Source organism: Beta vulgaris, chromosome 6 (genome assembly GCF_026745355.1).
Source record: "Beta vulgaris subsp. vulgaris cultivar EL10 chromosome 6, EL10.2, whole genome shotgun sequence".
NCBI lineage: Eukaryota > Viridiplantae > Streptophyta > Magnoliopsida > Caryophyllales > Amaranthaceae > Beta > Beta vulgaris.
Window position 1 is genome coordinate 13668530 of NC_079207.1, and position 21751 is coordinate 13690280.

General features: G+C 38.6%; 1 protein-coding gene across 1 annotated transcript; it reads left to right on the plus strand.

Annotated features, from left to right (window-relative positions):
- The first annotated feature begins 17435 nt into the window (after positions 1–17435).
- Positions 17436–19959, plus strand: LOC104895813 (uncharacterized). The gene has a single exon (XM_010682425.4). The coding sequence runs from the start codon at positions 17734–17736 to the stop codon at positions 19576–19578; it is 1845 nt and encodes a 614-aa protein (XP_010680727.3). The 5' UTR covers positions 17436–17733; the 3' UTR covers positions 19579–19959.
- The last annotated feature ends 1792 nt before the right edge of the window (positions 19960–21751 follow it).

The window sequence follows — 21751 nt, forward strand, 5'->3', positions numbered from 1 at the left end:
AAATTAAATTAGGGTTAGGGTGCATTAGTGAGATCAAAATTTTTTTTTCTTGCCATTTTGAGAAAGAAGAGCAAGTGTTCATTTTTTTTTTTAAAAAAAATGGAATATTAAGTTCCTTTTGGCCCACCAAAACTTTAGCATTGTTGTTTTGAATTGAAACCTAATAAGCTAAAACACTAACAGTGAGAGGGTAGAACCACATAAGAAAATGCTCTCAAGTGAGAAGGAGCGAGCGAAAGCGCTTTCTAGTAAGGAGAATGATCTTCTTCAAAAATCTAATAAGAAATTCAAGCGTGGATAGAGTCCACCCAATTCAGGAGATTGTGAAGATGTATCTATGGTCCCTCAGTCCATAGAGATAAATCTGAGTAACCATCAAAATAGGTCATATAGCCAAGCGGCGAAGGGATTTGGAAGATCTAGTAACCCTTTATTTGAGGGGGACGACGGCTCAGGGGGTTTAAGTTCCGATGATGATCATATTTCAGATGAAGAGGAGGAGGAAGATGTTACTTGTCCAACAATCCTGTTGTCAAGTGCTGAAAAGAGACGTATTCGTCTGCCATGGAAAAATGCCCTTATTATTAAGTTATTTGATAAAAGGCTAGGGTATGAACTATTCTTAGGTCGCCTAAAAGCGAAATGGAGTTTAAAAGGTGACATTGCTCTAACTGATGTTGGGTTTGCATACTATGTGGTCAGATTCACAAATAGTGACGATTATGATTTTGTGTTAACCCAAGGACCATGGATGATAGGAGATAGCTATCTTACTATTAGAAAGTGGACTCCGAATTTCATAGCAGATGAAGCCCCTATAAAGAGTTTGACGGCCTGGGTGCGTATTCCAAATCTTTCAGTGGAATATTTTGATAAATATGTGTTACACAAAATCGGAGAGAAGATAGGCAAGGTAATCAAGATTGATCGGAATACTAAGTCAATGGATAGGGGACAATATGTGCGATTTTGCATTGAGGTAGATCTTACGAAGCCCCTGTTATCCAAGTTTAAATTAAACAAGCGGGTTTGGATGGTACAATACGAAGGGTTAAAGCTCATTTATTTCAAGTGTGGCCACTTGGGGCATAAGGAAGATGGTTGTCCTTTATTCCAGTCGGTGAATAGTCAAGGTGAAATGAAGCAAGCTCAGGTGAACGGAGGTCCGAGAGAGGGACAGTCCCTCAATGTCAAACAAGCTCACCTTGAGCTTCATGATAAGTCCTATGGAGCGTGGATGTTAGTCCAACGTCAACCTAGGAAGGTAAATCCCAGGGGTAGTGGGTCGACGGGTGCTAATCATCCTTCTCTCAAAAAGAAGCCAGAGGAGCTGGTTACTTCTGGAAAAGGTAATGTGAGTAGTAGTACTAGAAGACGAAGTTTGGATATCGTGAAAGGTTCCCGGTTCGAAATTCTGGATCAGGGTGATGCTGATACTTGTGTGAATGAAGAGAACGTCCATGTTCACGGTATGGTCATCGAGACGGAAGAACCCATGGATCTGAATATGGAACCTCCGAATGAGAACTTGGTTGGAGTGCATACCTCAAGGGCAACGATTGGCGAAGAACCCGCTGAAAAAGGTAACGAATTAGCGAAAAGTCAGGAGGTAGTTAGGAATGATCCAATTTTGGAAGGAAGGTCCAGTTTGGCTAAGGTTACAGAGGCGGGAAGAGATTTGAATTTGAATGATTCGGTGATATCTTTGGTCAATGGAAATTCTATCAATTTAGAAAATCCTACCCCGATAGGAAACTCTATCAATTTAGGAAATCCTTCCCCAGTTATTGTTCCTAAAATCTCGGGGAATGGAATTCGCACTCCGCTATCCTCGCTCAACAAGGGACCGAATTTTCGTAATTCCAAATTCAAGAAAGGTTCCTCGAAAAAACCATCTCGCTTAGGAATAAGGGAGAAAGAAACCCTTGATTCGGTCTCCGTAGCTGTGAAAGACTCGCGGAAATTTTTGAAACCGTTAGAGTCTAAGAAAGCTAATGAATCCCTTGCAAGTCCCCATCTCTCTGGAGTCCAGGGTTCCCCCGGCCATCGAAGTGTTTGTGGAAGAGCCAATGGAAGGTCCATCAGTGATGGTGGTTCACCCGTTAGCGAATAGGGCAAACATCGAGGTGAACTCATACCTGCCACAGGAGGATCAAAAGCCATTGATGCTGATGAAAATAGGAATTCCGTATGTGACGGACGGCCCGATGCGGGCATTGAGGAAAGCATATCTATCGGTGCTTTCCCAGATTCCTCTTAATGAGTATGATCGCTATCCCTACTTCCCAATGTTTAATATGTCTATAAAGATATTAATTTGGAATGTTCAAGGTGCTGGGAATAAGGTTTCAGTGATTCGAGAATTGATTCGAATAAATAAGCCTACTGTTTTGGTTCTTGTTGAAACTCACTTGAGTGGAGACCAAGCCCAAAAAGTGTGTGACAAAATAGGTTTTAGTACTTCCTTAAGGGTGGAAGCGCAAGGGTTCTCAGGAGGCATTTGGATGTTTTGGAACTCTACGGTGGTGAGTGTTACTTCGTATGGATCTCACTCGCAACACTTGTCGGTTGGGATTAAGAAAGTTGGTGATGACCCATGGCTATTCTCAGCGGTGTATGCCAGCCCAGATAGTTCGTTGCGGAAAGATTTGTGGCGTGAACTTGAAAATATCAAAGCCCACTATAATGGTCCATGGCTAGTTGCGGGCGATTTTAATGAGACGTTGTGTATGAGTGAGAGGAATGGCTCGGGAGGGGCTGAAATGGTGAAGCGATGTGTTGAATTTTCAAACTAGGTAAACCAAAATAACCTCATCGATTTGGGATGCTCAGGCCCTGCCCACACATGGTTTCGAGGAAATTCGGAGACGACTTTTAAGTCTGCCCGTCTAGACCGGGGTCTAGCTAATGATGACTGGAGGCTAAGGTTCGCGGAAGGTACTGTCCGAAATTTGCCAAAAGCAAGTTCAGATCACTGCCCTATATTGATTAGTACAAGTGGTTTTGCCCCCGTCCCAACCGTGGTTAAACCATTTAGGTTCCAAGCAGCTTGGTTACATCATGACAACTTCTACTCGTTTGTCCATGAGCAATGGAAAAAATCGGAGCCTTTGATCCCGTTTTTGAAAACTTTTACCTCGAAGCTTCAACAGTGGAACAAGGATGAATTCTATAACATATTCCGAAGAAAGTCGGAATTGTGGGCGCGACTTGAGGGTATCCAGAAAATACTCGCGCAAAGTCGCCAAAAGCACTTGATTAAACTCGAAGCCAAGCTAAGAAGAGAGATGGACGATGTTCTAGATGCTGAAGAGATGATGTGGTTTCAGAAATCTAGATTGGAGGCCATTCATGATGGGGACCGTAACACCAGATATTTTCATCTAGCCATGGTAATTCAAAGAAGGCACAATAGTATCGATGCACTGATGGATGCAAATGACAATTGGATTACGGATAGGGACCAAGTGAAAAACTTAGTGATGCAGTATTGGAGCTCCCTTTTTCAAGAAGAAAATGTGCATGGGAGTGCTGGTGACCTGCTGTCGGGCTGTTTCTCCCAAATTTCAGCATCGACCATCGAGCAGCTGGCTCGTGAAGTGGCACCTTGTGAAATCTGGGCTGCGGTTAAGGACATGAAAGCTTTTAAAGCACCCGGGCCCGATGTAGTGCATCCGAATGTGATCTCTTTGGTAAAGGATGTACTTGAAGGGCGTGATTTCCCAGAAGGTCTGAACGATGCGTTTCTGGTGTTAATTCCGAAAGTTGATGCCCCTTCGAAGGCCAATCAATTTAGGCCTATTGGATTATGCAATATAGTGTATAAAATAGTGACTAAGGTCATTGTTAATAGATTGAAATCTATTTTGCCCATCATTATATCTCCTACGCAATGCTCTTTTGTTCCAAAGAGGCAGATTACAAATAACATTATTATTGTTCAGGAGATGTTACACACAATGAGGAGTAAGCAAGGTAGAGTGGGTTCTATGGTTATGAAGATCGATTTTGAAAAAGCTTACGACCGCTTGAGGTGGGACTTCATTCGGAAATCTTTTATGGAAATTTCTTTGCCTCAGCTTATGGTGGATGTTGTGATGAATTGCATAACTTCCGCTAAACTTCAAATCTTGTGGAATGGGGAGCCTATGGATGCATTTACTCCGTCGAGGGGTATTAGGCAGGGGGACCCATTGTCCCCTTACCTATACGTAATCTGTATGGAGCGTTTATCCCACCTAATTGAACGTGAAGTTCAGTTTGGGGCTTGGAAACCAGTTAAAGCGAGCAGAAATGGACCTCCTATTTCGAATCTTGCCTTCGCGGATGATCTTTTACTATTTGGTGAGGCTTCGGTGCAGCAGGCCCAAGTAATGTGGAAATGTCTCAATCTGTTTTGTGAGGTTTCCGGCAACAAGGTTAGTGTAACGAAGTCGCGCATTTATTTTTCTCCTAATACAAATTTTGATATTAGAGATGAAATATGTGCTACTCTTGGTATGGAAGCTACTGAAGATTTGGGAAAGTATCTAGGTGTTCCTACGATTAATGGTCGCTCGTCTAAAAAAGATTACCAATACTTGGTTGATAGAGTGAATGGGAAATTAGCAGGATGGAAAGCTAAATCATTATCTCTGGCGGGCCGGGCTACTCTACTTCAATCCACGCTTAGCTCGATACCAATGTATGCTATGCAATCAACAAAAATTCCAAAGGCTACGTGCGACGAGTTAGACCGAAAGTCGAGAAGTTTTCTTTGGGGTTCGAAGGAAGGGGAAAAGAAAGTTCATCTGGTTTCATGGGCGGCTGTGACGAAATCAAAGAAAGAGGGGGGTTTGGGCCTTCGGGCTATGCGCCAAACAAATAATGCTTTTTTGGCAAAACTTGGGTGGCGTTTATTAACAGAACCCACAGCTTTGTGGTCAAGAGTAATGAGAGCTAAGTATTGCAATAATCGGTGCGACTTGGACATGTTTAAGGAAAAAAGCAATGCATCAAATGCTTGGCGTGGGATAATGAGTAGTGTCGATGTAGTGAGGAAGGGTGTCAACATGGTGGTGGGTAACGGACAACGAACTTTCTTCTGGCATCATAAATGGGCATCTGATAAAACTCGATTGGAGGAGGCGGTTGTGGAACCACCAGTACATATTCAAGACATGACTGTAAAGGAAATGTGGGATGTGAACTTAGGATGAAAATGGGAAATATTTTCCCAGTTTCTTTCGAGGGAAATTTTGGGACGGGTGGCTGCGCATGATCTGGTGGAAGACTCTGATTGCGTAGACGAGATTTTCTGGAATGGGTCTCCTTCGGGAGGATTTTTATTGGCATCCGCTCTTAATATTATCCGAAACGAAGAAGCTCCGTGTTTCGAAGAGGTTCGTGGATGGAGGACGATGTGGAGAGTTGAGGTTCCTCAAAGAGTAAAATTTTTCTTGTGGTTAGCGAGCCAAGATCGGATTATGACAAATAGTAATCGGTTCCTTAGGCGTTTGACAGATGACCCCCGGTGTTTAGTGTGTGGGGAGGTGGAGGAAAACACGGCTCACATACTTCGAGAGTGTCCGGCTGCACTAATGGTATGGCGTAAGTTGGGGGTGGAGCTGCGTACTGTGACTTGGAGACTTCCGCTCAAAGATTGGATATTACTGAATTTGGAATCAGTGAAAGACGAAACAGATGGGAACTGGGCTCAGTTGTTTAGCGTTACGGTTTGGTGGCTATGGAGGTGGCGGAATGAGCGAGTTTTCAATTCGTCACCTAGCATCCCGATCGACCAAGTGAGTTTTATTCTGGCTAGAGTGCATCAAATAAAGTCGGCTTTTAATAAAGAACTATTGGAGCCGTGTAATCAAGGGACTAGGCGCACTGAAGTTATGGTGCAATGGAAATATCCAAGTATGGGGTGGGTTTGACTAAACACGAACGGCGCGTCGAAAGGCAATTCGGGTAGAGCTGGTGCAGGTGGGGTTATCCGAGGTCATCGGGGGGAGCTGTTCGAGATGTTTGCGCTGAACTGTGGAATATGTTCCTGTACTCGAGCAGAACTACTGGGTGTAATGCGTGGCCTCGCTGTGGCATGGAATGGTGGGCATAGAAAAGTGGTTGTTTCAATCGATTCGGAGGTGGTGGTATCTTTGTTGAAGGGTGATATCCCAGCCAACTCCCCTTTTATTCATATTATTCGTAAGTGTCATGCTTTGATTAATTCACGAGAGTGGGTTATCAAAATTGAACATTGTTACCGAGAAGCGAATAAAGTCGCGGATTGGTTAGCGAATTACGGTGTCGATATGGTAGAAAAGTTCAAGTTCTTGGAGGCGGTCCCGGTGGACCTTCGTGCCGTTTTATTGGAGGATTTGGGGGGAGTTGCTTGGCCTCGGATGGTTCCATCCTACAAGGCTGGAAATGTTTGAGTCGTTTTTATTTTGTTTGTTGTTTGTGTCTGTAGTCTAGAGTTGTTGGTCTGTAGTTCTTTTTGGTTTGGTGTTTGTCTTTGGAGTCTTTTCTTTATTTGTTTAGCTGTTTTGTAGCTTGCTTGGGCATTTGGTGTCCCCTCTCTGCAACAAAAAAAAAAATTAGGGTTAGGGTAAACTGAAGCTAACTGGTTATCCTAAAAAAATCACTTATAATAGAAACGACTCATTTAAGGTACAAAATGACTCGTTATTTAAAAGTGACTTCTTTAATTTATAAAGTAGCTCTTTTAAGCCACATATATAGTGAGATAGGCTTACCATGATCTAATTATAGCGTCACTCTACATATTACTGTTTTTTTAAAAAAAGAAAATGGTAAAACGAAAGACCTTATTGAAACCGCTAGGTCAAGTTTTGCTTGGTAATCTACGTCTCTATATATTACTACTACTTTTTGTTTGAGCTAAAACCAAGGTAAGTACTTTAACACTATTACTTTTTCAACTTTAAAAGATATTTAACACTCCCCCAAACTTAATTAGTTTACTCGTTTCTTTTACACAAAGTTTTAGGAGAAACAATGTTGTGGAGAGAAAATATTATTCTATGTTAAAGTTGAAGGTATATATGATGGAAAGTTAGTGGTTCCATTCCAAAAATAGAAACAAAAGAAATGGGTAAACTAATAAAAGACATCCCAAAAAAGAATACGGGTAAACTAATAAAGACCGGAGGTAGTATATTGTAATTAATTGTCCTTTCGTCCCAGTATAATCGTAGTACTTTATACAGTTGGTCGGAAGCTTTATAATTGCAAACACTTTCGAATACAACAATGAGCGTCAAATATTTTATTAATTTTCTCCAATAGTGATCCTTATTGTCTCCTTTTATACTTAAACTAGTATTTTTGGACCGTATGATGTCTCGGGCAGTTATAATTATTATATTACTAGCATTTTTTGCACGGATGCGTGCTTGAATATTTTTTAAGACAGAAACTCGAATTTTGTATGTAAAAGTCAGAATTTGAACATTTAACATACAGAGTATAATTGTTTTTAATTATATAATTTATTGGTTTAGTCTCTGTCACTTAAGTCTCTCACCAGTATTTTTTGTTTACTTTTCAAAGTTAAATTCTATGAACAAAATAGAAATTTTATTGAATTTATCTATGCTTTCTGATACCATAGTTTTTTAGTTGGTTTTTGAATTAAGTATACTACTTCATATATTGTGAAAAAAGTGGACACTTGGATTTCAAGTCAAAATTTTGTGAGTATGTATTGACGTTGTAGTGTATTGGTTGTAGTTTGTAAGTTATTTTTTTTGGTTTTTGTAAAGTTTACTCATTTGAGTGATTTGTATAATGTAAATTATATATGCAATTTTATGATTTTAATTGACTTGTGAGTGATTGTTATAATTTTATTTTCAGTATTTTTATTTGAATCTCCCTTTGATTTGTAAGTGAATTTGTAATTTAGAAAGGTAAAGGGATAAAATAGTCTATTCGTTCGGGGACATCATAGCTCCCCCCTTCCCAAATATAATAGAGATGATGATTTTTGAGAACAATGATTTGTAAGTGAATTTTGTGAATGTTTTTGTATGTATTGACGTCCTAGTGTATTAGTTTTAGTTTATAAGTTAATTTTTAGCTTTTGTAAAGTTTCCTGATCATTTGAGTGGTTTGCGTGATTTTTACAACGTGATTTTCTCAATTCTATAAGTGATTTGTAAAATTTTCTCATATAAGTGATTTCTGAGTGATTGTTGAAAATTAATTTTGCAGTGGCTTTGTTTGACCCCCATTTTGGTATTGAGATTCCTTTTATAATTTAGAAAGGGAAGAGGGGCAAAATAGTCAGTTCAAAAGAGGACACCGTTGCTCCCCCCTTCCTTATGTAATAGAGATTATTCATAAGTTTCATAAATGATTTTATTAGCCTTTTGTAATTCTCTTTCTAGTGCGAAATCGAAAAGTGGATATTATGGCATGATACGTTGTTTTTTTTAAAAAACTTTCAAGAAATTGTGATAAAAATAACAATGCCAATGGAATTATTGGAGTAAGATAATGTTATTACCTTAATAAAAGTGATAGAGATTAAAAAAATTGTCTATGTCTTTATAGTTACATATAATTATAAGTCTTTATTATGTTTTACTTTAAACGATAAATATTGAAATTATAGTGGATTGGTGGTTAAACTCTCGCATTTCATTTAGTTTAGAAGTAAAAAAAAAACTCCCTTGAGAGATAGGGTTAGCGCCTCCTCGAGAGATAGGACGGACCTCCCCGTGCGGGTAGATTTTTCGATCGATATGACGGACGATCCATCAATTCAATGCTCAAATTTACGAATTTTTGAGGATGAGAACGAAATTGTAGACTTAGGAGGATATATTGATCCGAAGGTTGATGAACAAATCTCTTTAATGCTTGTGGGACGTCTCGTGACTGATCGTCCTTTTAACCTAGATGCTTTTAAAAGGACTATGACTATGGTTTGGGCAGTGTCGAAGAAAGTGGTGATACAGGCAGTGGCAACGAACCTTTTTGTATTTCAGTTTTTTCACTGGCGAGACAAGGAAAAGGTGATGGTCGGCCGCCCTTGGTGTTTTGATCAGCATCTTCTGGTGTTGAATGAATTATCTGGGAACGAACAACCAGCAAAAGTGCCTCTCAATCTGTCGCTGTTTTGGGTACATATTTATCATTTACCTTTTAATTGTCGATCGGATAAAGATATTGGTGCAATCATGTCTGCTTTGGGATCAGTGTTGAACATCGAAATTGATGCCCTAGGCCTTAATAATTATCGTAGGGTTAAGGTTCTACTGGACATTAATAAACCCCTTCGACGTATTCAGAAAATTAAAGGAAAAGATGGTAAAACATTGACAATCGAATTTAAATATGAACGTTTATCATACTTTTGTTTCATTTGTGGTGTTATGGGGAATGGAGAGAAGGATTCCCCTAATGCTGTTGATGATTTACAGGAGGGTAATTTTTCTTGGGGGATATAGCTAAAAGCTTCACCTAGGAAAGGTAGGTCGCACTATTTGGAAGAGGGAGCACAAGTGATGACAAACTGCAAGCTTGTCTTTCTGGGGGAAGAACAATGATACTTTGTTGAGTTCACCTGCTTCGAGTAATGAGACTCCAACAAATTTAAACCATGTTGACAATCTGACGAAGGGGGACGTTACTTCAGTGGAGGGATTGATCAATGATGCGGGGCGGAGTGAGGTGGATGCTGGGTGTGGGGATGCAGGTGATCAAGAGTGCGCGAGGGAGGTTGGGGAGGAGCCACAAAAGTGCGCGAGGAGGTCGGGGGTAGTACGAATGGGGCTGGAAGTATTATGGAGGATTGTGATGGAGGGGATCGGTGCGTGGTTGTAGGGATAGCACTGGCTGGGACGGGGGAGGGATTGTCGCCTCCTGTGGTCGTGAAAGGGATAGGGGGAATGGTGGGAGGAGATTTAAGAAAGTGCATCGGAAGGTTACAAAGGGTGGAGAGTATCCTGGTTCGAACAAGGTGCATGAGACAAAAGGGGAAAAAAGAAAGGAGTGCATGGTGGATGGATGGCCTGATGGGTTTGATGTTGTTATGGGGAGGTGGATGTCTCTAGTAAAAAAATGAAGATTGATAGTGTGTGTGATTGGAATGACGTTTCCCTGAAAGTAGCAGAGGTTGGAGTGAGCCGACCTGGCGAAGGGCAATGAAAATCTTTAGCTGGAACTGTTAGGGTTTGGGCAACCCTAGGACAGTCAAAACTTTTCAGTCTTAGTGTTGGAGAGAACGCTCAAATTTGGTCTTCTTAATCGAGACCAAGATTGATTTAAAAAAATTGCAACGAGTTAAAGAAAGTGTGGTTTTGTAGATGGTTTATGTCTGAGTAGTAGAGGCCTTTCTGGTGGTTTAGGATTATGGTGGCGTGATATTAATGTGAGGGTGGTGTCTTATTCGGCTCATCATGTGTTGGTAGAAGTATGTTATGGTAATGACGTGCCGGTTTGGCTTGCTGTGGGTATTTATGAGTGTCCGAAAACGGAGAATAGACACTTGACTTGGAGCTTAATGTTAAGGAGTCTACATCTCTTCCTATTATCTTTTTTTGGGATTTTAATGAAATCCTCCATAGCTCAGAGAAAGATGGTGGAGCTGTTAGGAGAGAGAGATTTATTGATGCTTTCCGTGAGGTGGTGGAGGCGTGCGATTTACGAGATTTGGGATTTCGAGGGAGCACGTTTACTTGGCAAAGGGGGAATGATCCTGATTTGGTGGTAAGGGAGCGGTTGGATAGGTTTTTAGCAAGTGAACATCGGTGTACTCTTTTTGCTCACTCTTTGGTTCGTCATATTCCAATATATAAGTCCGAACATGCTCCTATTTTGTTGTCTGCTGATGTGCGGTTTCATAGGAGGGGGCATAAAAAATTATTTTATTTTGAGGCATTGTGGTTATCGAATTCAGAATGTCATGACGTGGTGAAGCATACATAGGGGTCACATTTCGACACGGGCATTGATTCGCATGTGACAGCCTGTGTAGCTCAGTTGGGTACGTGGGCGGCGGCCACGTTTGGAGATTTGAAGAAACGGATGAAGAGGAAGGAGGAGGAGCTTGAAGAGTGGCAAAAGAGAGTGCCGGATGCGACCATGCTTCATAGGTGTTGGGTTTTAGTGGGTGAGCTTGATGAGTTGCATCGACTTGAAGAGTCCTATTGGAATGCGAGAGCAAGAGTGAACGAGTTGCGTGATGTAGACAAGAATGCGTCCTATTTTCAGCATAAAGCCAGTTACCGGAAACGTCGCAATACTATATCACAATTACAGGATGAGCATGGGGTTCTGAAGATGGAGGAGGAGGAAATTAGAGATATTATTTCTGACTATTTTACTAACATGTTTTCTTCTTCTCTCCCCACGGGGTTTGATGAAGCTTTGGCAGGTGTTTCTCCGAAGGTTATGGATGAATCGAATCTCGCTCTTATTGTTGCACCCACACGAGATGAGATTCATTATGCCTTATTTCAGATGCATCCAAACAAAGCTCCTAGTGTTGATGACATGCATGCGTTGTTTTATAAAAAATTCTGGTCTATTGTGGGAGATGATGTGGTTGATTTTGTGCAGCAGTGGTGGGATGGCAGAGCCGATTTGTAGACTTTGAACGCGACATGTATTACTGGTATCCCAAAATGTCAAAATCATGTTCAGATGGGGGACTTCAGACCTATTAGCCTTTGTAATGTGCTTTACAAAGTGATCTCTAAGGTCATGGCGAATAGGCTCAAGGTGATCTTACCTGATCTGATTTCTTGTAACCAGAGTGCTTTTGTTCCTGGTCGTTTGATCACTGATAATATATGATCGATTTTGAAATCTTTCATTATATGAAGTATTCTGGGGATAGTAAAACAGGGTCGATGGCGTTTGAACTGGATATGAGTAAGGCCTATGATAGGGTTGAGTGGTCCTTCTTGGAGCAGGTAATAATAAAGTTTGGTTTTTTGATAGCTGGATTTGTCGAATAATGGATTGTCTTTCGAGTGTATCTTATGCATTGAAGTTGAATGGCAAAGTAACAGGGAATATTATACCTTCGAGGGGGCTTCGGCAAGGAGACCTGTTATCCCCGTATTTGTTTCTCGTGTGTGCTGAAGCTTTTTCGACTAAACTGACTAAGGCATCTGATGATGGGAGGATCCATGGTGCTAGGGTATGTCGTTCGGCCCCTCAGATATCTCATTTTTTTCATGCTGATGATAGTATTCTTTTTGCTAGAGCTACCCTTCAGGAATGTTCTATTGTGGCTGATATTATCACCGTCTATGAAAGAGCATCTGGTCAAAAAATCAATTTCAAATAAATCTGAAGTGCCCTTTAGTATAAATGTGGGTGATAGTAGACGGTTGGAGATACGTACTCTGCTTGGGGTTCGAGAAGTGGCGAAACATGACAGATATTTAGGCCTTCCGACACTAATTGGTAGATCAAAGAAAACTGTTTTTGCGGTGCTTAAAGAGCGAGTTTGGAAGAAATTGCAGGGATGGAAAGAGATTTTTCTATATAAAGCAGGGGAGGAGGTGCTTATCAAAGCAGTAATTCAATCAATACCAATGTATATGATGAGTCTTTTTGCTATTCCTGACGGTATTCTTGAGGACATCAATTCTTTGTGTGCCCGTTTTTTTGGGGGGGGGGGAGCAAAGGGGATGGAACGGAAGATGCATTGGATTAGTTGGGAGAAGTTATGCCTGCCAAAATCCTATGGTGGAATGGGGTTTACGGATTTGAAAACTTTTAACCAAGCTTTGTTAGCCAAGCAAGGATGTCGTTTGATGTGTGATGGCGGGGGGTTAGTGCACTAGGTTATGCGCGCACGTTATTTCAAGAATGATAATTTCTTAGATTCGCGACGAGGTTATGATCCTAGTTTTGTGTGGTGAAGTATCTAGGGTGCTAATAAGTCTTTGCTTCTTGAGGGCTGAAAGTGGTGAGTTGGAAATGGAGCTAGTATTGCAGTATGTGATATGGCTTGGCTGCCGGGAGAATCGAGTTCGGTTGTTGCTACACCGAATGTGGAAGTCCGGGCGAGTTAGTGGTGGTGGATCTGATCACTAATGATTGGAGTTGGGATGAGGCGGCTTTAGCTCACCATTTGACGGAGGAGGGCGCGACTTTGGTTCGAGAGATCCCTTTGAGTGAACGACATCCTGTTTATGACCTATACTGGTGGCTCGCAAAAGATGGCATTTTCACAACCAAGTTTGGGTATTGGCTTGGTAGATTGGGTCATCTGTGCAGTTGGATGAATCGCTTTGGAGAGAGAAATGGCGATGCTTGGTCAATTATTTGGAACTTATGAGGACCACCGAAACTTGCTCATTTTCTATGGCGTGCTTGTATGGGGGCTCTTGTTATGAGGGGTCGATTGTGCGATAGACATATCGTAGAGGACGAAAATTGTACTTATTGTGTGGGACATACTGAGTCAATTGTTCATGCGATTAGTAAGTGTTCTCTTGTTGCTTCTATTTGGGATTCCTCTCCTTTTCAACAACTTCTTATGGATTGTTCCGCCTCATCGTTTGTGGATCTTTTTTTGTGGATGCATTCCAAACTGGATCGCACAGATTTACTTTCATTTGCAAGCCTTGCATGGGCTGCTTGGACTTACTGTAACTCGATGCTTCATGCTGAGCCGTGTCCATATTCCCAGGTAGGTACGCTTGACTTTTTACGTTTGGTGAATGACTATAAGGGCTATGTGGGGGTTGTTATTGCGCGACAAATGGGGCTGGGAGGCGTGACATCTCGAGCTAGTTGGGTGAAGCCACGCGAGGGAGCTGTGCGCGTCAACATAGATGCTGCACTACTAGGCGACGTTGGTGTTGGACTAGGAGTGTGATCCGTGATTCTGGTGGGCGGGTGTGTGCTGTAGCAATCCGCCGAATTCAAGCACGCTGGCTAGCAGCTTTGGCTGAAGCGATGGCGGCAAAATTAGGGTTGATCATAACACGTGGAATGGGGTATGGTAGTGTTGAATTAGAAGTAGATGCGTTGAACCTCATCAAAGCTTTACATGTACGTTCTTTTGGTCGGGCTCCCATTGATTTGATTCACGAAGATATTAGTGTGTTGGGGGATGATTTTACCTCGTTTACCTTTTCTCATGTGAAAAGATGTAGGAATACGTTGGCTCATTTGATTGCTAGATTTTTGTCATTGAATGGCTATGAACAATTGTATGTTGATGACTTTCTGCAAGGTGCTTTAGCCTTGGCAGAATTGGATTTTGATTAATGATATTTCTCATCGTTTCCCCTCAAAAAAAACTCTCACATATCATTTAAAATGTCATATGTAATGTGTACTACAATAATATTGAGAAGAATGTCACATATGACATATAAATTGGAGAATATGTGTCATGTGACATCATTTCTTTTATAGTAATGCTTTTCAATATTGTATAGATGCACTATAAATCTACCCCATTTACTTTTACAATGATATAACAAAGGAAATGACCTACATACTCTCTCCTAACTTTTTTTGCAAGTAGTTACTTCAAATGAAAAAGATTTCAATCTTTGACTGAATTTTAAAAAGTATACATGAGAAATATATTCTGAAGCTTGTTGAATTCGTCTAAATATTTATTAATGATCAATATACGCAGTAGAGATGGATTATGGAGGAGGTATTCAATATACTTGAGTGCGATGTTATCTGGATCGGGATCCTACTTTGGATCGTAGGGGTTGGTAGTTTCGAATCGGTGAGATCGAATTATAAAATCATAAGATCCTACATTCGGTAAAATAGAGATAATTATGGTAGAATATGGTGATAAACCTTGTGTTAAGATTTACACATATTAATAATGACTTATTTCATTAGCAAATGGTGATAATTTTTCAATACTATAAGATTAAAGTAACATGCAATCAAAATCTGATAGTGAAAAAATATTATATGTGAAATTACTTTGTGATTTTGTTACAATAGGATCAGATCGTAGAATAGTATTAAGATTCTACCGTGTGATTTTTTGTGGTTGGGTAAGATTGAAATATTCTACAAAATTAAGATCCTACGTAGGATCAGGATCAGTGAGATCCTTCTGAATCATAGAATTGTAGGATCTGGATCGGAATTTTAACACAATGCTTGAGTGAAATATTCTATTGATCTTAAAGTTCAACAATTCTTCCTCCGTTTCATAACAAGTGAAACATAGGAATTGAGCACAAGATTTAATAAACATCACTTTCAAAAGTCAAAAAGTCATAAAATACCATTTTCATTATCAAAAGGAGGAGAGAAAAATAGCAAACCCCACAAATTTGTGATGTGTATTCTTGCCATTTTGTCACTTTTTGTTTTTCCATTTAAGATATGTTTTACTTATTTTGAAACGTTCTAAAATAGTAAGTGTTTCACTTATTATGGAACGGAGCAAGTATATATTAAAAGTACATTATCATAACAATTATTTTGTAATGCTCAAAACATTACAATATGTATTCTACTTTTACAAAATTTTCGCCCTTCTAATGAAAATGTTAATGAAGAGTTTGGTGGAAATTAGAGCTCAATATATATATGCGAATATGCAATATTACAAATTAGTGACTTCTCCTATAATTAGCCTACTTACTAGTACAAGTTACAACTTACAAGCACAGTGCCCTTCTCTCTTTTAATTTAAAAGATAAAAAGGAATAAATTATATAGTATTAAATTTGGTTCTTTTATAGTACAATTTCTCACAATCCTTGTGATCCTCTAAAGATGGGAAAAAAGAAAAAAAAAATCCTGACCTTTCAACTGAAAAATCGAAAGTTCCTCAACAATTACCACGTGGCAACCTCTTTTGAATATTTTCTGTTTGGTTTCTCTCACTAATCTTTGCTTCCATGCAAATGAAAATACTCCCCTAGTCTAGAGAGAGACTCATGGTTGTGCTTTAATACTACTAGTTCTAGTGGACCTATTCCTCAACCATCATTTTGCTTTGGAAAAATTGTTAGAAACTACCTATTAAAGACACTTTTTTTAAAAAAACTACCTTATATCATGTTTATTTTACAAAACTACCTTATAAGTGGAAAAACTTTAAAAAGCACTACCAAATTCAGAATTTACTAACCATGGTTAACTATTTCCTCCAATTATCATTCTAATATAAGATTACTAAACTACCCCAACCCTTCTTTGCTAATTTCCCTCACAGGAGCGTTTAACTATTGAATACTCCCTTAAATCGTTTGTGTAATTTCTTCTCCCAACCTTTTGCTTCACCAATTAATTCTTCATTATGAGTAACAAAAGCAGATAGAAATTGGGTTTTGGGTCATGAATTGATGTCGTTGATGATGATGAAGAATATGGTTTGATGATGGTGCAAAGCTTGCCCTACTAGACACTTTTACTGCTGGTTTGTTTTTGAATTTGACTTTTGGGGGAGAGAAGGTGTGCTTGTGCTTGCCACATGTATATTTGAGAGATAGAGCATCAAGTGATCAAGAAAGTGATGATATCGTAATTGTAACGTACTGAATTTAGGGGGTATTTTCATAATCTTATATTAGAGGGATAATTGGAGGGAGTAGTTAACCATAGTTAGAAAATTATGAATTTGGTAGTGCTTTTTAAAGTTTTTCCACTTATAAGGTAGTTTTGTAAAATAAACATGATATAAGGTAGTTTTTTTTAAAAAAGTGTTTTTAATAGGTAGTTTCTAACAATTTTTCCTTTTGCTTTTACCCGAATAATACTATGACCCATTTCTTCAAACACCTCTCACTTTTCTTTTCTTTTCTCCTTCCTATTATTATAATTCATTAATATATAATATTATCGGTTTTATAATATGCAATCGTAAATGCTAACAATAAATATTTAATATTACATTCGCTTTCTTTTATTGTTCTTGTATTTCCATTGAAAATTTTCAATATGTGTTTTATTTTAAATATTTTATACAACGTAATTTGACTTAAATTTCCCATTGATTTTGAACCACAATAAATGTGTTCATACTATCTAATCTTATTAATCATGTTTTACTCTTGTAGCTCCTCAAACTTTTTACTCATTTGTTGCATAACATTATAGAGTAACTTAAAATGATAAGTTTTTTGCTTTTAATTAATTGAATCTTGTCTATTTTAAAGTTGCATTGGTTTTTTCCTTAATTTCAAATAAGAACAACAATACGAAAGAAGTACATTTCTTAAAACAAAAGTACTAATCTAAAATTTTACGACAAAATCACGCATTGATTAATGCTATTATTTCCTTGTTATTGCTCGATATATCCTTCAATAAGCAGAGGGGGAAAGGAAAGGAAAATCGAAAATCCGATACCAATTCCAAGCCCAAGGGAAATGGAATAGATGTGGGTACTTTTTGATGGGTCGGATCTTGTACTTGTTGTATAAAAGTGTCACATCTCTGCACTTTGATTCTCTCCTATTTCTCTCTCCTGATCACCTGTCAATAAGCATGAAACTTCGTGATCCGTTCCACCCCATTTTACCAGATTTGAGCTCCCTACAACTCTCATACTTCCCTTCTTTTATTTGATCTACTCCTTTTTCTTTCTTTCTCCTCTTTTTTCCCCCTGTTTCACCAATCAAATGTAGCCAAAAACTTTCCATTTTTTACATCAATTCTTTCCTTTTTAACTCCCACTAATTCTGCTTCTTCTTGTTATTTTTTTTTACAAGTTTGTTTTCTTCTCAAATCTCAACTGATTTTGTTTGTGAAAGAAGACAAAAAATGGAGGAAAAGAAAGATCAAGAAGAGTTCAAACATGTGTGTAAACTCTGCAACAAAAGATACCCAAGTGGTAAGTCCTTAGGAGGTCACATGAGGTCTCATGTTATTGCTAATGCAAACAAAAACAAACTCATTCCCATTCCCATTACCAAAAAAGCTTACAACTTTCAAGATAATGAAGATGATGACAATGATAATGATAACGATGACGATGATGATGACGACGACGACGACGATGATGATGATGATGATGATGGAGAGAATCATGGGAATGAAGGAAAGAATTCTGGGTATGGATTAAGAGAGAATCCTAAGAAAACATGGAGATTGGTTAATTCAAAACTTGTCAACAACACAGGAAAACAACAACCACCCCATGATTTTCAGCAACAGCAACAGCAGGAAAGGGTATGCAAACAATGTGGGAAAGGGTTTCATTCCTTGAAAGCGTTATGTGGGCATATGAGCAGTCATTCTGAGAAAGAAAGACACTTTAAAGAAGAAGATGATAATTCATGGTCAAGTGATAGTAAAGATCAGTTGATCTTAGCAATGGAGAGTCATTCTGACAACAACAACAACAGCAGCAACAACAACAACAACAACAGCAACAACAACAACAACAACAACAACAACATCAACAACATCAACAACAACCATCTCAAGCGCCAAACAAGGTCTTCCTTGTTAAGGTACAAGTCTCTAACTACTGTTGATTCTCAATCTCCTCCTCCTCCTACTGGTGGAGGTGGTTTTAGTAGTTATGGTTGCGGCGGCGGAGGCGGATCATCATCTAATCACTCTGAAATTGATCAGCATGAGCAAGAAGAAGTTGCTATTTGTTTAATGATGCTATCTAGGGACTCTTCAGGTCATAATAAGAGTTGCTTCAACTTCACAGCTGAATCATCTGATAATAATTCTGTCATATTAGAGGGAGGATCCTCCTCTAATCATGTAGGGATTGGTAGGAAGAGGAAAGATTTCTGTTTAAACAATAACACTAATAAGAAGAAGATTAAGCAAGTTGTTGTTGTTGCTCAACAACAGATTGATAATGTTGTTAATCATCAAGAAATTGACAATTCTGATTCTGGGTATTTTGAGAATGGTGCTAAAGAGCTAGAATCTGATGATTCTGTTGATGGGTTTGTAAGAAATTATGGATTTAAGAAACCTAAGAGTGAGTTTGGATCTAAAATCATAGCTGAATCATTTTATGATTACGATAATGATTCCAGAAAGAGAAGAAATAAGCAACAGGTGAGTAATTTCAGAGATTATAGTCCTGAATCAGATGAAAATTCGAGCAAGAAGATGAAGATGATGAAGCAGGATTATTATCGTTTTAGTAACAACAATAATAATAATAAGAAAGGTAGCAAATATGAGTGTTGTGTGTGCAACAAAACATTCAAGACTCATCAAGCTTTAGGAGGTCACATTATAAGTCATAGGAAAAATGGTGAGAATAGCTTAGACACTAGCATTATTTCAGGTAAACAGCAGCAGCAGCAGCAGCAAATTGAGAATAATTGCAATCCCAAGAAATTGGCAGCTTCAACTACCAAGAATATGGGTAATACAAAATCAAAAAAAGTGAAGGGTCACAAATGTCCATATTGTCCTAAGGTGTTCAAGTCAGGCCAAGCATTAGGGGGTCACAAGAGGTCCCATATGATTGGAAGTAACGCCGGGGTACTAAAACTGCAGGCGGCCAAGTCAAGAATTGAGCGAGTGCCGCTACCGGAACACGAGCCAAAGCAGCCTCCATTGATTGATCTTAACCTTCCTGCACCAATGGAGGAAGAAGGCAGTGGGAATTCACAGTTTGTGGCATGGTAGGTTGGAAGTTTTAATGGCATGAATGAAAGTGAGAAATGTGGAAAAATATTTGATGAAATGGGTCCCTCCCAACAAAAGAAAAGGATAATATTCTGATTTCTGAAGGTGGGTCATATGAGTTCCATGAGAATGCAGATGAGTGTACATAGTACAGACAGTTTGGTTGGATTAATTTTTTAGTATATGCTGGAATTATTACTAGTATTTCTTGTTTATGGACCAACTTTTTTTAATTTCTCTCATTCTGAAGTAACTGTTCTATTGGCTGCTTTGCTTATAGGAAGCAAAAGAAGAAGCAGAATTTTGTTAGCTTTTCAACTTCATGTCTTTCTCATTTCCTTTACTTTATTCTCAAGATATATAGAAAATCTGCTTCTTCTATCTTAGTTGTAGTACATTCTTTGGTGCTTTATTTTTTTTGAAAAAATATTAATCTAATTTATCTCATTAAATTATAGCTTTGAATCATTGAGCTGATAGCTGAATTCTTTGGTGCTCTGACATTCATTTCCTGTCCTCAGAGAATGAATTCCTTAGATTTGGTGTTTTTGGTGCAAAAAATCTGATTAGTTCCTTTCATTTTTATATTATATAGCAAGTTGTATACTAATCACTTGACACATGCTTGGTTGGGTGAACAAACAGACAAATTATTTAATATTCTTGCTTTTTCTTGGAATTTGATTTTTATTTCCCCCTTTAGTTGGGTGTAATGTAAATACTTGATGATTGTCTTAGAATGCTTGCAAGACAAACAAACTTAAGAAAAATAGAGTATGCCCGTGGGGTGTTTGTATAAAATATATACTCTCTTCGTCTAATTTTTTATTTTATAATTCCATCTAAAATTAATTGTCATGTCATTTGTTTAATTTGACGTAGAAATGTACAAATCATATTTTATTCGGGGTATATTTTTAAGGGCTTGTTCTCTTCGGCATAAAACAGCTGAACTGAATTGAACTGAACTGAATTGAACTGAACGGAATTGAACTGAGCTGAACTGAAATGAATACTGATATGTGAGAGTAAAAGTATTGTCAAGAGCTGAACTGAACTGATCTGAACTGAACTGAATTGAACTGAACTGAACTGAACTAAATTGAACTGAAAATAAGCTGGGGAGAACAAGCCCTAAGTGACAAATTTCGCTTTTAAAAAGCTTTAACTTAACATTATTCTTTTGATTATTCCATCTTAGAGATGAGAGTTATTTCATATTGTTTCTACCTAGAAACTGTGAAAGGTAAGTGTAGTGTTGAGAGTCTTGAAATCCCGAGAAGGTTTGAGGAGCTGAGGAAGAGGTCTCCGATAATCCTGCAAAACACAATGAAAACCTGGCCCGGGGTGTTCCCAGGAATGCCCCTCCGACGCTCAAGTCAGTTGAGATTGAGGTAGAGAAAGAAAATGAGTAAATGTAGAGAGAGATGATGTGGTTTTGTTAGGTGAGGATTGCATATCTTTGTCTGATGAGGGAACCCCTATTTATAGAGGATAAGACCTTAAATAAATGAGGGTATTTTAGTCAGCTTCAGCTGGTGGAGGATTATGTTCCCTAAAGACAGGGGTATTTTAGTAACTTCGTCGTAATTGGACCAGTTCAGAAAATGGGTCCAAACACATATGCCTGTATCAATTAACATTAAGGTCACAATAAAATAGGTTGTTTGTGTAATGAAGCTAACGGGTGAGATTGACAAAAGTCTGTCCATCTTTAATATAGATGTATACTACTATGTCCAGAACAACATATATATGCAATCATTTAACTTATATTGTCTATTACGTATTTACAATCTTTTTTGTCCAATTTAAAGGGTTAGTAGTGATTGTGTATAATATGTGGAAATTTAATCACAAGAAAGTTTTTTCTTAATCTCGCGGATGACTTATAGATGATTGGAGAAGAGTACATAGATATAAATTAGTGCTTAGACTAATTCTATTTCTTGATTTAGAAGATGATTAGGAATGATTAAGAAGTGGAATCATTGGCAATCAAAGTTGACAAATCTAAAAGCATTTGAATTGTTATTGTGTCAAATTTGTGAAGCTCTCTTGAAGGTATGGCCACCCACCACCACCACCATTTCACCTGACTGCGTTATCATCAAACCATATGTACTGTTTTTTCCTTTGCTTAGAAATTCATATTGTGGGACACACTATATAT

What these genes read in the sequence shown, in the direction of transcription:
- LOC104895813 (XM_010682425.4), top strand. Translation starts at nt 17,734, where the DNA reads ATGGAGGAAAAGAAAGATCAAGAAGAGTTCAAACATGTGTGTAAACTC.